General features: G+C 44.7%; 1 protein-coding gene across 2 annotated transcripts in view; it reads left to right on the plus strand.

Annotated features, from left to right (window-relative positions):
- The window catches only part of ASTN2 (astrotactin 2), a 349,199-nt gene that overhangs the window by 282,226 nt on the left and 51,277 nt on the right, over positions 1-15,696 (plus strand). For both annotated transcript variants that reach the window (XM_083161032.1, XM_083161033.1), the window contains 2 exons: positions 7,768-7,901; positions 11,336-11,484. In XM_083161032.1, the coding sequence (XP_083017158.1) occupies positions 7,768-7,901; positions 11,336-11,484 (283 nt within the window). The remainder of the gene's footprint in view (positions 1-7,767; positions 7,902-11,335; positions 11,485-15,696) is intronic.

Raw genomic sequence — 15,696 nt, forward strand, 5'->3', positions numbered from 1 at the left:
GCTGGGTCTTGTAGTGCCACAGTAAAAAAAATAGTTAAATAAAACACACTGACATCCATTTTAAATAAAAGTTTAATACACACATTACACACATACTGATACTTACCTATCTTGATCCCGTTGCTAGGTCGCTGGCTCCGGTGTCGGCGGCTCCGTGTCGGTGGCTCCATGTCGGCGGCTCCGAGGTCGGCGTCCTGTCCGAGGATAATCCATGTTGGACCTGTGGAAGGAAATCCAACTCACCCAGGTCCTCCATGGATGGTCTTCTTTCTTCATCTGTCGACATCCAGGACTTCCAGCAGCTGCCGGCATCTCCCGCGACGCTCCCCGGCTTTCAGAGCCGGAGAGATCCTTCCTCTTCGGCGTCAGGGCTCAGAATGAATTCTGGCCAATCAGGAGCCGCCTAGCCGCCTAGCGGCCAATCAGGAAAGACCTTTCAGTACGGCTGCTTAGTAAATCAGAAATCACCATTCTTTTGAATGGTGATTTCTTTCGTATCCTATCGATGGTGTAGACATTCGTATTTGTAAATACAAATACGAATGTTCCATTTTTAGGACTACGAATTGTTGTATTTTTGGGATTGTAAATCCCGAAAATACAAATTCGTAAAAAAAAAGGTGTATTTCTCCCTACGAATACACCTTTTTTCTACGAATCCATTTTGGTAAATGTCCCCCGAAATACCTACCAGCACATGTCGGGTCAAAAAAACAGTGAAAAAACTCATCGACCTCACGACCTGTCAACCGAAAGTCATGTTTACTTTTTCACCTGTCGACATTCTATATGTCGATATTTTGACCTTATCGGAATTTTAAATGTCGGTATTTTGACCTTGTCGGGATTTTGAACATGTCGGGATTTTAAATGTCGGTATTTTGACCATGTCGGGATTTTGACCGTCAGTCAATGGTTGTCGGGATTTTGACCTTTGGGATTTTGACCTTCGGGATTTTGACTGCATCCCCAAATACAAGTCATACTTAAAAGGTATTAGTGGGGGTTGTAGAAGTGAGATTGAGTGGCATTATCTGCTGCCAGTAATTGGAAGCTAATGTAGGGCTTTGAGGAGCAGCGCAGCCAGGGCAGCCGAGAGGAATGCCGGGCCCGGTAAAATGTTGGGGGCGTGGCCTAAGTGTGGAAGGTGTGGGTGCCTCCCGCACTTAGGCCACACCGCCAAAATGTTTAGAGGAGGGTGAAAGAAAACTCTAAAAACTAATCTCAGCACAGCACACACCTACAGTATGTGCTGTGCTGACAGTAGGCTCAACATGACCTCTCACGCTGTCAGTGAGACACTCATGCTGAGCCTGGCGTCAGCACACCACATGCTGTAGGTGTGTGCTGCTGTTGCTACCCGGGAGGGATGGAGGGGGAAGGGAGGGGTCGGACCAGGGCCCCTGTGGGGCCCCTCCAGCAAGCCTGGGCCCGGGTAATTAGTACCCACTCCCCCCCACCTCTCGGCTGCCCTGGGTGCAGCAGATGTGAAATGACATGAAATAAAGATCAGATTCATTGTTTAGAATATAAAGGAATAGGGACAGTCATCTATAGCCCTGGTTCCCCAGGGCCTATTGAAGGATATTGATGATTGGCAAATTCATCAGGGAATCATCAAAGACAGCATGTCAAAATTCCCTGACTCAACGTTCCCAATCATTTTGTAGATCAGAATTGGCAAATTGAGGATTTCCAACATATTGGATTTCCCCAATCCCCCGACTCAGCTGTAGGGATAATGGGGAAGTGTACCGATCCTCCACTAATACATGGGACCATTACAGTAAGTCAGTTAAAGGCTGGATAGCAAGAGGTTGCAGTAGTCAAGCAAGGATATAATAACACAATGGATCAGAGTTTTAGGAACTTCCCATTTGAGAGACACACTTTGTCAATGCTACGAGGGAGTACGTGACTTGACAGTGCAAGGGACAGGCTATGGGGAATCGGCAAAAATATTATGTTGCAAACTGGAAAAGACACCAGAAGGGTTGTAACATTTGAAGAAGGACAGGTGATTACTTCTGTTTTGACCATGAAGAGCTTAAGGTAGCATTATCACATTCAATGGTATTTAGGAGGCTGTTTGAAATACTGTATTCAATAAAAAAGAAGGATAAAGATGAGGCTAGTAGAGATATATTTGTGTGTCATCTGGATGGAGCTGGTAGCGGAGAGGAGACACAAGCAGAGACAAATATAGAGCTTTGATGAATCCCATGGTTAGAGAGAGTGAAGAGGACAATGCAAAGGAAACAGGTGCTTTCATGAAGCATTAAAAAATGATGGAGAAAATTAGGAGAAAAGTGGGGCAGAAGCTGTGAAGAGAGGTAAGGTTGCAATATGTTTTTGTGAGGACAGGAGATAATACAGTTTTTACAAATAAGGGTTATCTGGTAAGAAGGAGGTAATGTAGCCCTCATCAAAAACTGTTATGCTTAAGAGCATACTCTGGCTTTGGGCAGACATGGAGTGTTGAAGCAGGAGATGAAGGCGCGTGAATGGAGCTGGGCAGTCCGATTCAGCTCATAGAGTGAGAGATAGCAGTGAATGCCCACTGACACATTTAAGGCATTTAATGAACAATTATTATACAGGAATGAGAAATCAACTGGATCTGGTTAGGAATGAGTCAGCAATGGAGTCAGGGTGGAGCCAAAATGACTCAGAATACAACTTGGAGCTGGACTGGAGCAAATTACAGCTTGAACCCGACTGGACCCCGATCACGACTTGGAGCTGGATTGGTGTATAGAACAGCTTGAACTGAACTGGACCCGAATACAACTTGGAGCTGGACTGGACCCGGAATTTGACTTAGAGCTAGACTGGAGAAAAGTACAGCTTGAATAGAATGGGACCAGCAATACAACTTAGAGCAGGACGGGAGCAGAGTACAGTTTGTGCCAGCATTGATTCATAACATAACTTGGAGCTGGACTGGAAAAGAGTACAGCTTGAACTGGACTGGAGCTGTAGAACTTGGAGCTGCACTCAAGGAGACTAAAGCTTGAACTGGACTAGAACAGATTGCAGCTGCAGATGGACTAGAGCGGAATGCAGGTGGTGCATTCAGGAGCGGGAATGCAGCTGGAGACATACTGGTACAAAAATCAAGTCCCAAATTACCTTAAAATTACTGGAAGGCTGGAGAGTGCACAGACATATATTCGAGAAACCAGAGCAGGCCGAAGGGATATACAGTATTAGGGAGAGCAGCACTGGATGGCAACTTCAGTAGTGACATTGTGCTGGCATCTTGACATGGGCAGGTGTCCCTTTTATAAGTGGAAGCTGATTGGAACTTGTGGTCAGCTGGTCTGAAAGAGCATCTGGATTGGCTGTGAATTATCCACTGACTACATCCAAGATGGCAGCACCCATGTCTTTGTTTTGGTGTGATTTCCAGTGTTCAGTACTCGCAATAGACTCAATACAAAGCAGAAAATCAGGAACCTCTACAAGATGAGAGAATCGCTTTGCTGGAACAGAATGAAGTGCAATCAGACCTTATCCCCATCTGGGAAAGACTCATCAAACAAAACAGGCCTCACGGATACATCTTCCCGGTGACCTCCATGGCCAATCCATCCCTGGTTTTATATATAAAACCAACTTTCCAAATTTACACAGCTTAGTGGTATGGATACTTGCAATTGGGTGTGGTATGCTGGGCCAACAGCCGGAATTCCAGCGGTCAATATACCGACATCGGAATCCCTACTGCTGATACTCTGAGCGGGGGAGAACGCAAAGAAGCCCCTTGCTTGCCACAGGTTCTATTCTCCCTTTATGGGAGTCGTGGACCTTCACGAGGGAGAATAGGCTGGGATCCTGATTGTTGGGCATTTAACAGTTGGTATTCCGATGTCGGTATATTGACCAACGGAATCCCGACCGTCGGGAGGTCATCCAGCACCCTTTGCTCATTTACATTGGAGAACCGTGCATTCTAAAACTCCTTAAAGAACACTTGCTTGACTTTAGATAAGGATTGTTGCCTTTGAAGTGTCATTGAAAAATATAATGTAGGTACATTTTAACCATCCCTATGTTTATACAGCGCATTGCAAGCAATGTAACTGCAATGTAAACTAAACCAATAAAACCTCCATGTTCATAGACCATTATTCATTCGGTGAAGTACTTTGATTAATGCCAACTGTCAAGCAATATGAATAGCCTGGCACCCTGCTATAGGGATCTAGGCAATAATAAATGACCACAGAGTTGCAATTGTATACATAAATATAACAAAAATATAATTTTAATATAAATGCAGAAAACCTACATTTTTAATTTATAAAATAAGTGTATGAAAGTTAAATGGATACAGATATATTATTCAAAAAGATTTGGTCTTGATGCATTTTTTCTTTCGGTGAAGCTTTATTTATGAAAGAAAACTGACTATTTAGTGGCATCTGTGCAAGGTGCGCGGTGGGGATGCAGTCAAAATCCCGACGGTCAAAATCTCAACAGGGTCAAAATCCCGAATGGGTCATAATACCGACAAGGACAAAATCCCGACAAGGTCAAAATCCCGACATTTAAAATCCTGATAAAGACAAAATCCCGACATTTAAAATACCGACAAGGCCAAAATACAGACATATAGAATATACAGGTGAAACAGTCAACATGACTTTCGGTCGACAGGTCGCGAGGTCGACGTGTTTTTTCAGTTTTTTGACATGTGCCGACAGGCGGTATTTCATGCCCTACCATCCACTAGGGTGTGGTGGGATTTTAACCTTGTCGGGATTTTGACCGTCGGGATTTCATACCGAATCCACACGGTGCACCCATTTAATCATACTCACCCTGGAAAATATCCGCTGTGGCCATTTTCCGCTGAGGTGCCTAGGGAACGCGGTATGGACAGCATAGTCATAGGCAGAGTCTACTGGCACATGCCGAGTAGACTCTGCCATAATGCCAAAGTCTACTGAACGAATCTGAGCCTGCACAGGGTCAACCTACTCTCTTAAAGCGCCCCTGCCTCTTTTAAATGGTAAATACAATGAGAAGCTCTTCATGTTCCCTAACCTAAAAGAGCAGTCCCTATGTACTATAGTGCATGTGTCAGCTATATAAAATGAATAGGTGATGGCAGCACAATAGACTCAGATGAATATTAGTAGGACCCCATATTATACCTATGTGTTGCAATTCTGTATGATATTGTATACAATTATCTCTCTATACATATAGATCGCCAGGAAGATCATTGACAGAGTGTCCTGCAATGTTTTTTTTTTTAATACTGAGATAATATGTGATTGATACGTGATATATTTTCACTATGTTCAACATGTTTTATTCAAATTATTCACATCCATCATTATCTCATGTTATATACTGTACCTTATATATTTGATACTATTACTCATTTTTGAATAGATGATTTAAATCTTCTTATTGGACTCATACATCCCATCCTTTTCCCTTAGCTGGTATTTGTATGATCTCCTCATTCTTAAGTGGGTTTGCTCCATGTGTTCCCACACACAGGCTGCAAATGGATGCAGTGGCGTAACTAAGTTTTGGGCGCCCCCCGCCGTTAGTGGGGGGGCGCCCCCCCCCCACCCGCCGCTGCCCCGCCAAGCACCCCCAATCCCCCACCGCCCCGCCGGGGGCTGCGGTGCTATAGTTACGCCGCTGAATGGATGTTTAACATAAACATCCATTCGCAAGCTGCGGGGAACACCAACATCTTTTTATGGTCGCCAACCTTCGAAAGATGTGGAAGGTGCAAGCATATAAAAGTGATTTTCCGGTGATGTCAGCTGCCCACCCCCCGCACTCGTGTCATGGCCTCATTAGCACGAGAAGACCCATGAAACACTGGGCATTCACATATGCTAATGGCACTGCCCGCCGCCCCTCTCCGCCCCCTTTCCCTTGAACCCAGTGTCCTGGATGAAAGATGTTGATGAAAGATATTGACGAGAGACAAAGACGAAAGATCTAGCTACAGTTTATAGTCTTTTTTTTTAAAGATTTCCAAATTGAGCTGAATGCACAGTTGACGAACAAACTTGATGAACAACTGGCGGGTATGCGCATCATCATTCGTCGTTCGTCGCAAACACACTGAAAGATATTTTGACCAATTTCATTCAGAATGGCCGTAATGAACGAAATTGGTCAAAAATATTGTACAGTGTGTATGCACCTTAAAACACACAAACTGGCAGAGGAAAGATAAAACCATGTATGTTTTGAATGTACAGTATAAGGACGGTACTGTATGTATAAGCTAATTTAATTAAAGTAATATGACTTGAAATCCCATAATAAATCTTCATTGTCGATGTTTTGCCGTTTCGGGCAGACTACATTAATCAATCTGCATATAAATTGTATGAGACTGATGCAGATTGAATGTACACCAGTTTATGTAGCGTAACCTGTTTGAATTCTTTTATTTTCCATGCGCATTGAAATATACCAACATGAGTCTATTTAATAATTCAATTACATTTACATTTTTAGTTGGAGATCTTTACTGAGGACCAATTAAACTAATATTTTGACACTCAAAATTCAGGAGTGAGGAGCTTCATTTGGATACTTGTTAAGAACAACTGCCCTATTCCGCTACATCATTTACCTGCAGTCCTTATGATCAGCTCCAATGCCGGTCAATGTATGACGTTGGAGTTGGTCTCTATCAACCATAAAGAAGGTTATGTGCAAGCTGATAATGCCCCAGCCAATCATATCCTAATGGTCAATTTACATATTGGAGTTGATTGGCTGGTACATTATCACCTTGCACATAACGGTCTTTATGGTTGATAGAGACCTCTTCTTCAAGCTTCGTACATTTACCCCCTGGCTTCTAGCTGGAAACTTCTGTGGAAATGTAGCCATGCCTATATAAATGTATGGTACTTGTTTCCTAGCAGGGCGCCCACTATGCAAATAGCTTAGTGTTCGATTCTGCATAGGAAAATCGCATCGCGTAGCTACTATAGTGCTGTGCGATGCGTGCGATGCTATGTCCATGTTAATTGCACAGGAGTGCTTATACAATGAAATATCGCATAGGGTCACATGGCACCAAATGCAATGCGATGCAATATTTCATTGTACAAGCATCCATGCCATGAGATGTGATGGGTGCTTACAATGAGGTGTGATGGGTGCTTACAATTGTAAGCACCTGCACCTACGCCATTGTTTAGCATCAACCCCAGTATCCACACCGCCCCGAAGCATGGCGAGCGGCGGCGGAACGCGTCTTCCGACCTTTTCATACCCCCACTATCCACGTCGGCGTCAAGTTGATTTTAGATAGTGTGGCGAGTGCAGTGAGCCCCGCGTGGGGACGCAAAATACATGTACGGAGAGGGTCACGATCCACACTGCTGTTGTGCACCTAAAATGGTTCCTGTAGCTGTGGTTATGTCATCTTGGCGCCTCTGGAGTTTTGACTGACAGGAGGGTGTGAAAACGTACCATGCGATGCGATTTCACTACGTTAGCGTACGTAGAAAATCTGAACGCCGTGCTAGGAAACAAGTAACGAATGTATTCCAATGTACTCCAATGTACTGCAGTGCCGCAATGCCTCTCAGCATCACTAGTTATTGAGGGATGGCTGGCATTGCAATCCACCATCTGAACGCATCAAATGAGGTCTTTTCTTACAACTTTTTTAGGACATTATCTCTATCAGTAAGGTAATTTTATGGCATAATGGGTATAGAATATATCAAGGAAAAAAAAGTGTAACTGGTGTTTTGCTTTGTGCAGGTTCTTAAAAGTGCATTCATGAGCTTATACTGGTGTTCCGGGAAAGGCGAAGTCATCGAAGACTGGTGTCGATGTGATCTTACTGCTTTTGATGATAATGGATTACCAAACTGCAGTCCTCTTCCCCCACCCATGTAAGTCAATGTTAAAGGATTGTGTGTCCCGGGCCTTGACCTTAACTGACAACCTCTGAATAGATGTCAGGCTGTGCCGCAGATGCTGAAGTTTGTTATATCGCCAAGGCTTGCAAAGGAAAAATAGTCTTGATTCTCCGGCAATTCTTCAGAATACTGTTATTTGTTTTTGTAAACACAACTACTCATTTATATAAGAGTTCCGTTCCTGACTTTGTCGTTTATACTCGCTGCATATGTGCGTGTTTGTGTCTAACGGCTTCTCTGCTATCACTTTACAATTGTTTCCGTTGGTTTCCGTTGATTACCATTTACTATGGACGTGATTAAAGTCTATACAGAACAACTGCCCCATTCTGCTACATTAATTAGCTGCCATCAATATGATCAGCTCCAATGCCTTTCAATATTTAACTCCCAACAGAGGCATTTTAGTAAATGAGCTTGGAAGCTGTTGACCTCATTCCATGTACCTGCTGCTTGTGGAGGCTAAACCCCGACTCTTTGTCAGACTCTTCGCTATCTCATGTGCCAGCGCCAACTTTCCAATGACATAGCTGGAAATATGATGTTGTGACCAGCAGCTACTGTATAACATGCGGGAAGCACCGCGCACCCGCACCCATTAGGGCCTGGTATAGAAGATCTTACAGTATTGTAAGCTTGTGAGCAGGGCACTCCTACTTCTACAGATGGAGCAGCTTTCAATAGAGCCATTCCTGGTGATTCCATCGCCAATCCCCGCTGCTCGCTATCCGCCAGAAGGGGACGTGCATGCCTGAGACGCTCGCATGCCTGTTCTGACGGAGCCTGCCACCGCCTCCCTGTTGCTCCCCCCTAGCTGTCCACACCCCGCACTAGCCATTCCCGGCCGCCGTGTGAAGGGGACGCATGTGTGTGTCCACCAGACGCATCGTCTCTCCGTCAGCCTGCGGGGATTCCCTGAGCTGGCTGAGAGGCGCTACATCTACACTACCAGGTTTGTTTTATCACCGTTTCCTATTGTAAAGCGCAACTGAATTTGCTGCGCTATATAAGAAACTATTAATAAATAAATAAATAATAGGCAGTCATTGGGTCATTCCCATATGGTCATCGTGCATTAGGTCCACAAGGTCAAAAGGTCAACTTGGTCATAAGGGTGACATAAAAATGGTCAGCACAAAAATGGGTGTCACGCCTTTTGAGCGTCATTTCCTAAGTTTCATCATATGTGACCACAATTATTGCAAACGTATATTGTAGCGAGCTTACTTCGCTTATCACGCTGGTTACTGTTCGATGAATCACCTAGTATTTAAATATGTCTTTTAGGAGGTCTATCCTTTAGTACTGGAGACCTGATCTAAAAATATTCTGTAATGATGATGGCGACAAGGCCATAGCTGATTAATTATCTGGATAGTGGGCTACGGTTTTTGCGCTAGATATAGGAGCAGCTCTTTTTAAGGTTAGGTTAGCAGAAGGTTATTAAAGAGGATTCAGTATTGAATCCCGGCGGTCGGGATCCCGGCGTTCAGAATCCTGACGCCGGAATCCCGACAGCCGAAATGCCGACAAGGGGGGGACGTGGATCGCCCCCCCTTGCGGGCTCGTGCGCTCGCCACGCAGCGGGCCCGGTGCCTCGCTATGCTCGGCACACTAATTTAGTCGTGGACACCCACGGAGGGAGAATGTGTCGGTATTTCGGCGGTCGGGATTCCGGTGTCGGGATTCTGAACGCCGGGATCCCGACCGCCGGGATTGTAACTTCATCCCATTAAAGAGCGCTGATTGTTATGGGGGAATTGTGAAAAAAGAATATGTAGTGGGGACGGGGGGAGGGTGAAAAGATAGAAATATGTTTGATTGGTACCTGTAAAATAAACAAGGTTAGTTAAAAATGAAATATTTTGGGTGAATGTTGCTTGCTGTCCCTATTGTAACCCAGACTCTCCTGCAAAGAGGTTACCTCCTTTTGTTGTTGTGTGGAGGCCGCGTCTCTTGCAGGGGCAGCTGTTTGTAGTGGTTTGCTGCTGCGGGGCCGGGCGTCACTTGCAGAGGTAGCCGCTAGATGTTACTCGCTGTCTGTGGTCCCCGGCGTCTGCTCCCGCCGAAACCGGAAGTTGCCGGAAGTGATGCCGCGGCCGCGGGAGGGTGTTGTGAAGCGGGTGTCGGGTCAGCGTGCTGGTCTTTTCACTTGTGTCCAACGCGTTTCATGCGACTAGCGCACTTTTTCAAGGATTAATTATCTGCACAATAATTGCATCGGCTGAGACAACTTTATTTATTACCATTCCGGCATTCTTATTTGTCGTTCACCTTTGGGCTGTTGCCAAGAGTAAGCTGTCCAATTAATTGTTAAAGTGACACATGGGGAATGTGGTATTATTAAATTTTCTATGGAAAATGTCACTATCATAATTAATAAGTACAATGTCAAGACATGGATTTCTTGTGTCTATGATACTTCTTTCCATGATTATATTGTTTACTAATAGGTTAATGCAACTGTTGCATGTAGTACTAATACTTTGCAGCTGCATCTATCCTTAGGCATCAGTATAAACAATGGAAAAATACTGGGTGACATGTAATAGGATGAGAGATTCAGAAAGTGAGAGATTTGGTAAGAAATCCCTATTTTAAAAAAAAAAAAAACGGCAATCATTTGCACAGCAAAATCAAAATCACGAGACTTTGCACAAGAGGTCAGAGGCTGAGGGGCTTGTGCTGGGCTCTGATTGATGGAGCTCATCACATGCTTCTCAGGCCCATGGATGACAGCAGCAGTGGCCTCATCATGGGAGGGTTTTTAATAAGAGGCAGCGCTGAGCCTGTGAGGTCTCCTACAGAGTAATGTACAGAGGGCAAACACAGGATTTTCATGTGGTATATATATATATATATATATATATATATATATATATATATATATATCTTAATCCCCCACCCTGCAGTTACCCATTGACCAAGTTTATACTGCCTTTACTCTGTGTTTTGACAGTGTAATATTCTCCCGTGCAGTTTGCTGCCAGTAATGACAAGTGGGATTGGGTCCCCCTGTACAAAGTGACCCCCCTCCCCAAAGGCTTAATCTGACCCTGGTGATATGTTCAACTCAACATACATATAAAATATGTTTTTTTTTTCATGACAAAATCCTAATGCATAGGTTTGGAGAGCAAAATTGTGAAACACTAAATATAAATTCATTGTAATTAAACCAAATAAAATAATGTGGCAGAAAGAGTATTTTGCCATCATTCCCCCCCCCCCCCCCCCCCCCCCCCCCCCTCTGCAGAAAAAGTGGTTCCCAATATTGGAGAACATCATTTTAACATTTTGGATTGTGCCACATATATAATTTATTTCTCTCTTTATGCTGTGTACAGTATAGAAGGTAACAAATAATACTTATAACCCTTTTTAATATTATTTGCGCCTCTTTGCAGGTTCCGTCTCTCTCCCAACATGGAACCCTCCAGCACTGTTGTAGCCCTGGAATGGCTGGATGTCCAAGCTGCTATAGGTACCAAAGTTTCAGATTATATTCTCCATCACAAGAAAGTGGATGAATACACAGACACGGAACTGTACACGGGTAAGCTGTACTGTGGGACTAATGCGGGGTTTAAAGAAAATAGTCAAATAAACGGCACATACAGAACAAATTGCATATTTACACCCATATGCTAATTCTTAGTCATCTCAAGATGCACCCTGCTGTGGGATTCTGTATACCGACAGCTATTGACTGGTCAAAATACCGACATGGTCAAAATACCGACAAGGTCAAAATCCCGACAAGGTCAAAATACCAACATTTAAAATCCCGACATGGTCAAAATACCAACAAGGTCAAAATACCGACATTTAAAATCCCGACAAGGTCAAAATACCGACATATAGAATGTCGACAGGTCGCGAGGTCAGCATGGTTTTTTTCACTGTTTATTGACCCGAATGTCGGCACAGTCGACATGGACATAGTTGGAAGTCAACCGTTGGGATTATGACTGCATCCCCTGCTGTGTGCTGAAGTATACTGTATCTGTTGCAGCTGTACATAATACGAGCTTTCTCTTTTGTGTTAGAAAAAAACAGACACACGCTGTTCAAAGGACATTATTTAATGTTAGGAAAGGTAAAAAAAGCATTCTAAATCAATTCCTGTATAATGGATGTAAATAAATGTATTTATTAACATAGGCGAATCTAGAATTATGGTAATGGGTGGTCCCAGATCTAGACACAATAGCAGGGGGACCTTTGCGCGGCGTAGCCGTGCGGCAAAAAGGGGGCATGGCCTCATGGGAAGGAGAAGTGGCATCACAAAAAGGGGTGTGGTATTACACATTAGACCATACACAGTAATGCCCATTACACATTTGAGCAAACTCCGTAATACCCATCACACATAAAGCCACACGCCGTAATGCCAATTACACATAAGGCCACACACCATAATGCCCATTACACATTGTGCCACACATCATGATGCCCATTACATACTATATAACAAACCATAAGGCCCATTACATATTTGCCACATAAGTGCTGCTTACCTACGTGCTCATTGCTAGGGGGTTCTTGCTTGATGGCACCATAGTACCCATTACACATGATGCCGCACACCATAGTACCCATTACACATGATGCCGCACACCATAGTACCCATTACACATGATGCTGCACACCATAGTACCTATTACACATGATGCCGCACACCATAGTACCCATTACACATGATGCCGCACACCATAGTACCCATTACACATGATGCTGCACACATAATGCCCCTTACACATGATGCTGCACACATAATGCCCCTTACACATGATGCTGCACACCGTAATGCCCCTTACACATTAAGCCACACATTATGCGTAATGCCCCCACATACCGCCACTTGTAGCGTCCCTTAAGCAATGCCCCCAAAAGTGCCACTTACTGTAAATTTTTATATGAGCCTTCGCTGCTGCTGCAGGGAGAGATGGACAGCGGTGCATCTGCTGCTATGGGGAGAGGAGCAGAGCACAGCGCAGAGCACGCTCCCACTCCCCTCCTGGTGTCCCCTCTAGCCGAGTGGACATTTGAAATATTGTGCACGCTGTTGTTGTGCGTGACGTCGGGGGAGCACGCCGGGCGCCGGCACCACATGATTAAAGGGGGGGCGGGCTGAGGTGAAAGCGGGGAGAAGAATTGGAGTGGAAGCTGCAGGGGTGACAGCCATTGACAGCTGGGCAGAGAGCAGGGGGCTGCCCGGCTGTATTCAGAGCACTGCAGGTCACTGCTGTTTGAAATAATACCCCTTTCACAACAGAAAATGCAGGAATTTACCCGGGAATATGGTCCCAGGATCATGCATGGACATTCCCAGGCTGATCCCTTATACAGCAGCCTAGTCCCTGCATTTTCTGGTGTGAGGGGGAGAGACAACCACTCCCCTCTCCCTACCCTCCTTTAACCAACCAGCTATATCTTCAGAACCAACTGACCCATTTACATGAGACCTGTATCATATTGAAGAACTTTTGAGTTGACCGAATGATTTTGGTCCAGTGAAACTGGGCTGTTTGGTTCCAGAGAAATCTGCCCTCAAAGAACATAAACAGTCATGAAATTACATTTATGAAATGAAAAAAAAAAACAGTTTGACCTCAATATCCCTGGAACCAATTAACCCATATTGATCCAGCTTGGTATCAGATTGAAGGCCCAGCGATTTGGGTTCGACTGAGATCAACCTCGAGCTTCAGTGATGCCGAAGGGGGAACTGTCAGCCGCTGAACTTGGTGGGGGTCGGAATTAGCGGGTCCCATGTTATCCTATAGGGAAAACGTTCCAGCTTTGCCTGGCAGTATCTCCGGTTCCCAGGGGGCTAGAGACACGGGGCTGGGCTTGTTGGAAAGTCCCATCCCTCAGCTACAAAATGGGCTAATGGGCGGTCCTGTGCACCCCCGGTCCACCCCCTAGATTATTTTATGTTTATTAACACATTTATAGTTATTTTATTTTACACACCACAGCTTAAAATCAACTTAAATAAATACTGACATTTAATGTTTTGTGCATTGAATCAATTTCAGCTATCTATAGTGCACTATAGCATAGATTCTACAAGGGTTCAAGGTGCTAATGCAGGCAGGTAAGGGCTACTGAGTCAGTCTCCTGTCCTTCTATTAGCCTGCAGCCACATATACTGTACATCTTCTTAGCTGCAGTGGTCTAAAGTAAGAATACAGATATCTTATACATTGTTCTTGACTAGGTGTGGGTGAGTGGTGCGGCCCACTGAGGACCTTTTTCGAATTTGTTTTGTATTAGTGCATTAGTTTGGTCCCCCTTAATGCGCATGTACATTTGTGCGCATGTGCTGGGTGCGAATGGGCTCAGCGAACTGCAATCCCATACCGCACCCACCAGTGTGGGGGGGGGGGGGGGCGTTAGGCGGTGGTGAGGGGACGGGCCCGTGGGAACGCCCATCGTTTCATGGGTGTTCCCATGAAAACATTGGGCGTTCCCATGGAAAGGAGGCAGTGACGCGGCTTCCGGTGGCGGGAAGCTGACAACACCGAATGTCAGCTGCCTGCCCTTTTCCCGTACAGGGCGCACGCAAAACTAAGCCACCTGAGATGGGGGGGCCGTCTGAGCAGCGGGTGGCGTTAAAACCTCCCACAGTGCTGCAAATTTTGCGTGTGGATCAGAATAAGGTCCTGTGCGCAGAGGCTCTGTTGGTGGCCTCATTGCCACGGATTATGTTTCGCAGGGTGCATGGAATGGCACCCTTCAACCAGCAGGGTGGCAGTTGTGCCCCTACAGCCGGATGTCTGAGACTGCTCTAGTGTCCGGGTGATGATGACCCCACCCCCTGTGTGTGATGTAACATGCAAAGAAGGTGGGACCGACACAGAGCGGCTAAGAGCGCTAGTTACAATGACTTGGTTACCACAATGTTTTAAGCCTCTGAAGAGCCAGATGTAGAACTCACTGGGCTCTAGGAAAGATACCGGCTTGGAGCTCTCTCCATCAAACACTATATGTTCAATCCTGATTTATGCAATTACTTTGTCATTTACTTACCGGACCTAGTTTTGTTCAAATCCATCAAATTTGGGTGGAATTAAATCTCTGGAGAACCGAACCACACGGTCACTAAAACAGAGCTGATGCAAAGAGGGAAATCCGAGTGTAGCCAGTTACAGACCACTCCAGTTTGTGGCGTTTAACAGCACTATATCATCATGGTTATTGCCTTATAATTCCATACAGCATACATCAAGACACAAGCCTATTCCCAGGAGATGCCTCCATAAGCAGAAAGTAAACCTTCATGTGGTCAGTTTCATGCGGTCACATCAAAGTCAAATATCCTCCCTATTAGTAACATACATTAAAATGAATAAACTCCAATTTCCTCCTTAATACTGCTTGGGTTAGCCTCTTGTAAAACTTAAATTAAACAAGTGAGGGCGGGAACGTCTTATCACATCATGTACATATTGTTGAGATGTGCAGGTTCTGATTTACTCTGATTTACTCTGATTTCAAAGCAGGATCTTATTGGCTATCAACTGTCAACAACTGTCATGTGATTTGGGATAGCCAATAAGATCCTGCTTTGAAATCAGAGTAAATCAGATTAAATCAGAACCTGCACATCTCTAACATATAGTATAGCAGGAATAAATCTAATCACACTTGCATAGATTGAAGCTCTTTCCAACAATTTACTCTACAAATGAACAGGGACAATCCCATTAACAGCACAAATCTTTAAAATTAATCCTGGTGCCAATGGCAATAAATACTT

This window comes from Crinia signifera, chromosome 9 (genome assembly GCF_055691185.1).
Source record: "Crinia signifera chromosome 9, ASM5569118v1, whole genome shotgun sequence".
In the NCBI taxonomy this organism is placed as follows: Eukaryota; Metazoa; Chordata; class Amphibia; order Anura; family Myobatrachidae; genus Crinia; species Crinia signifera.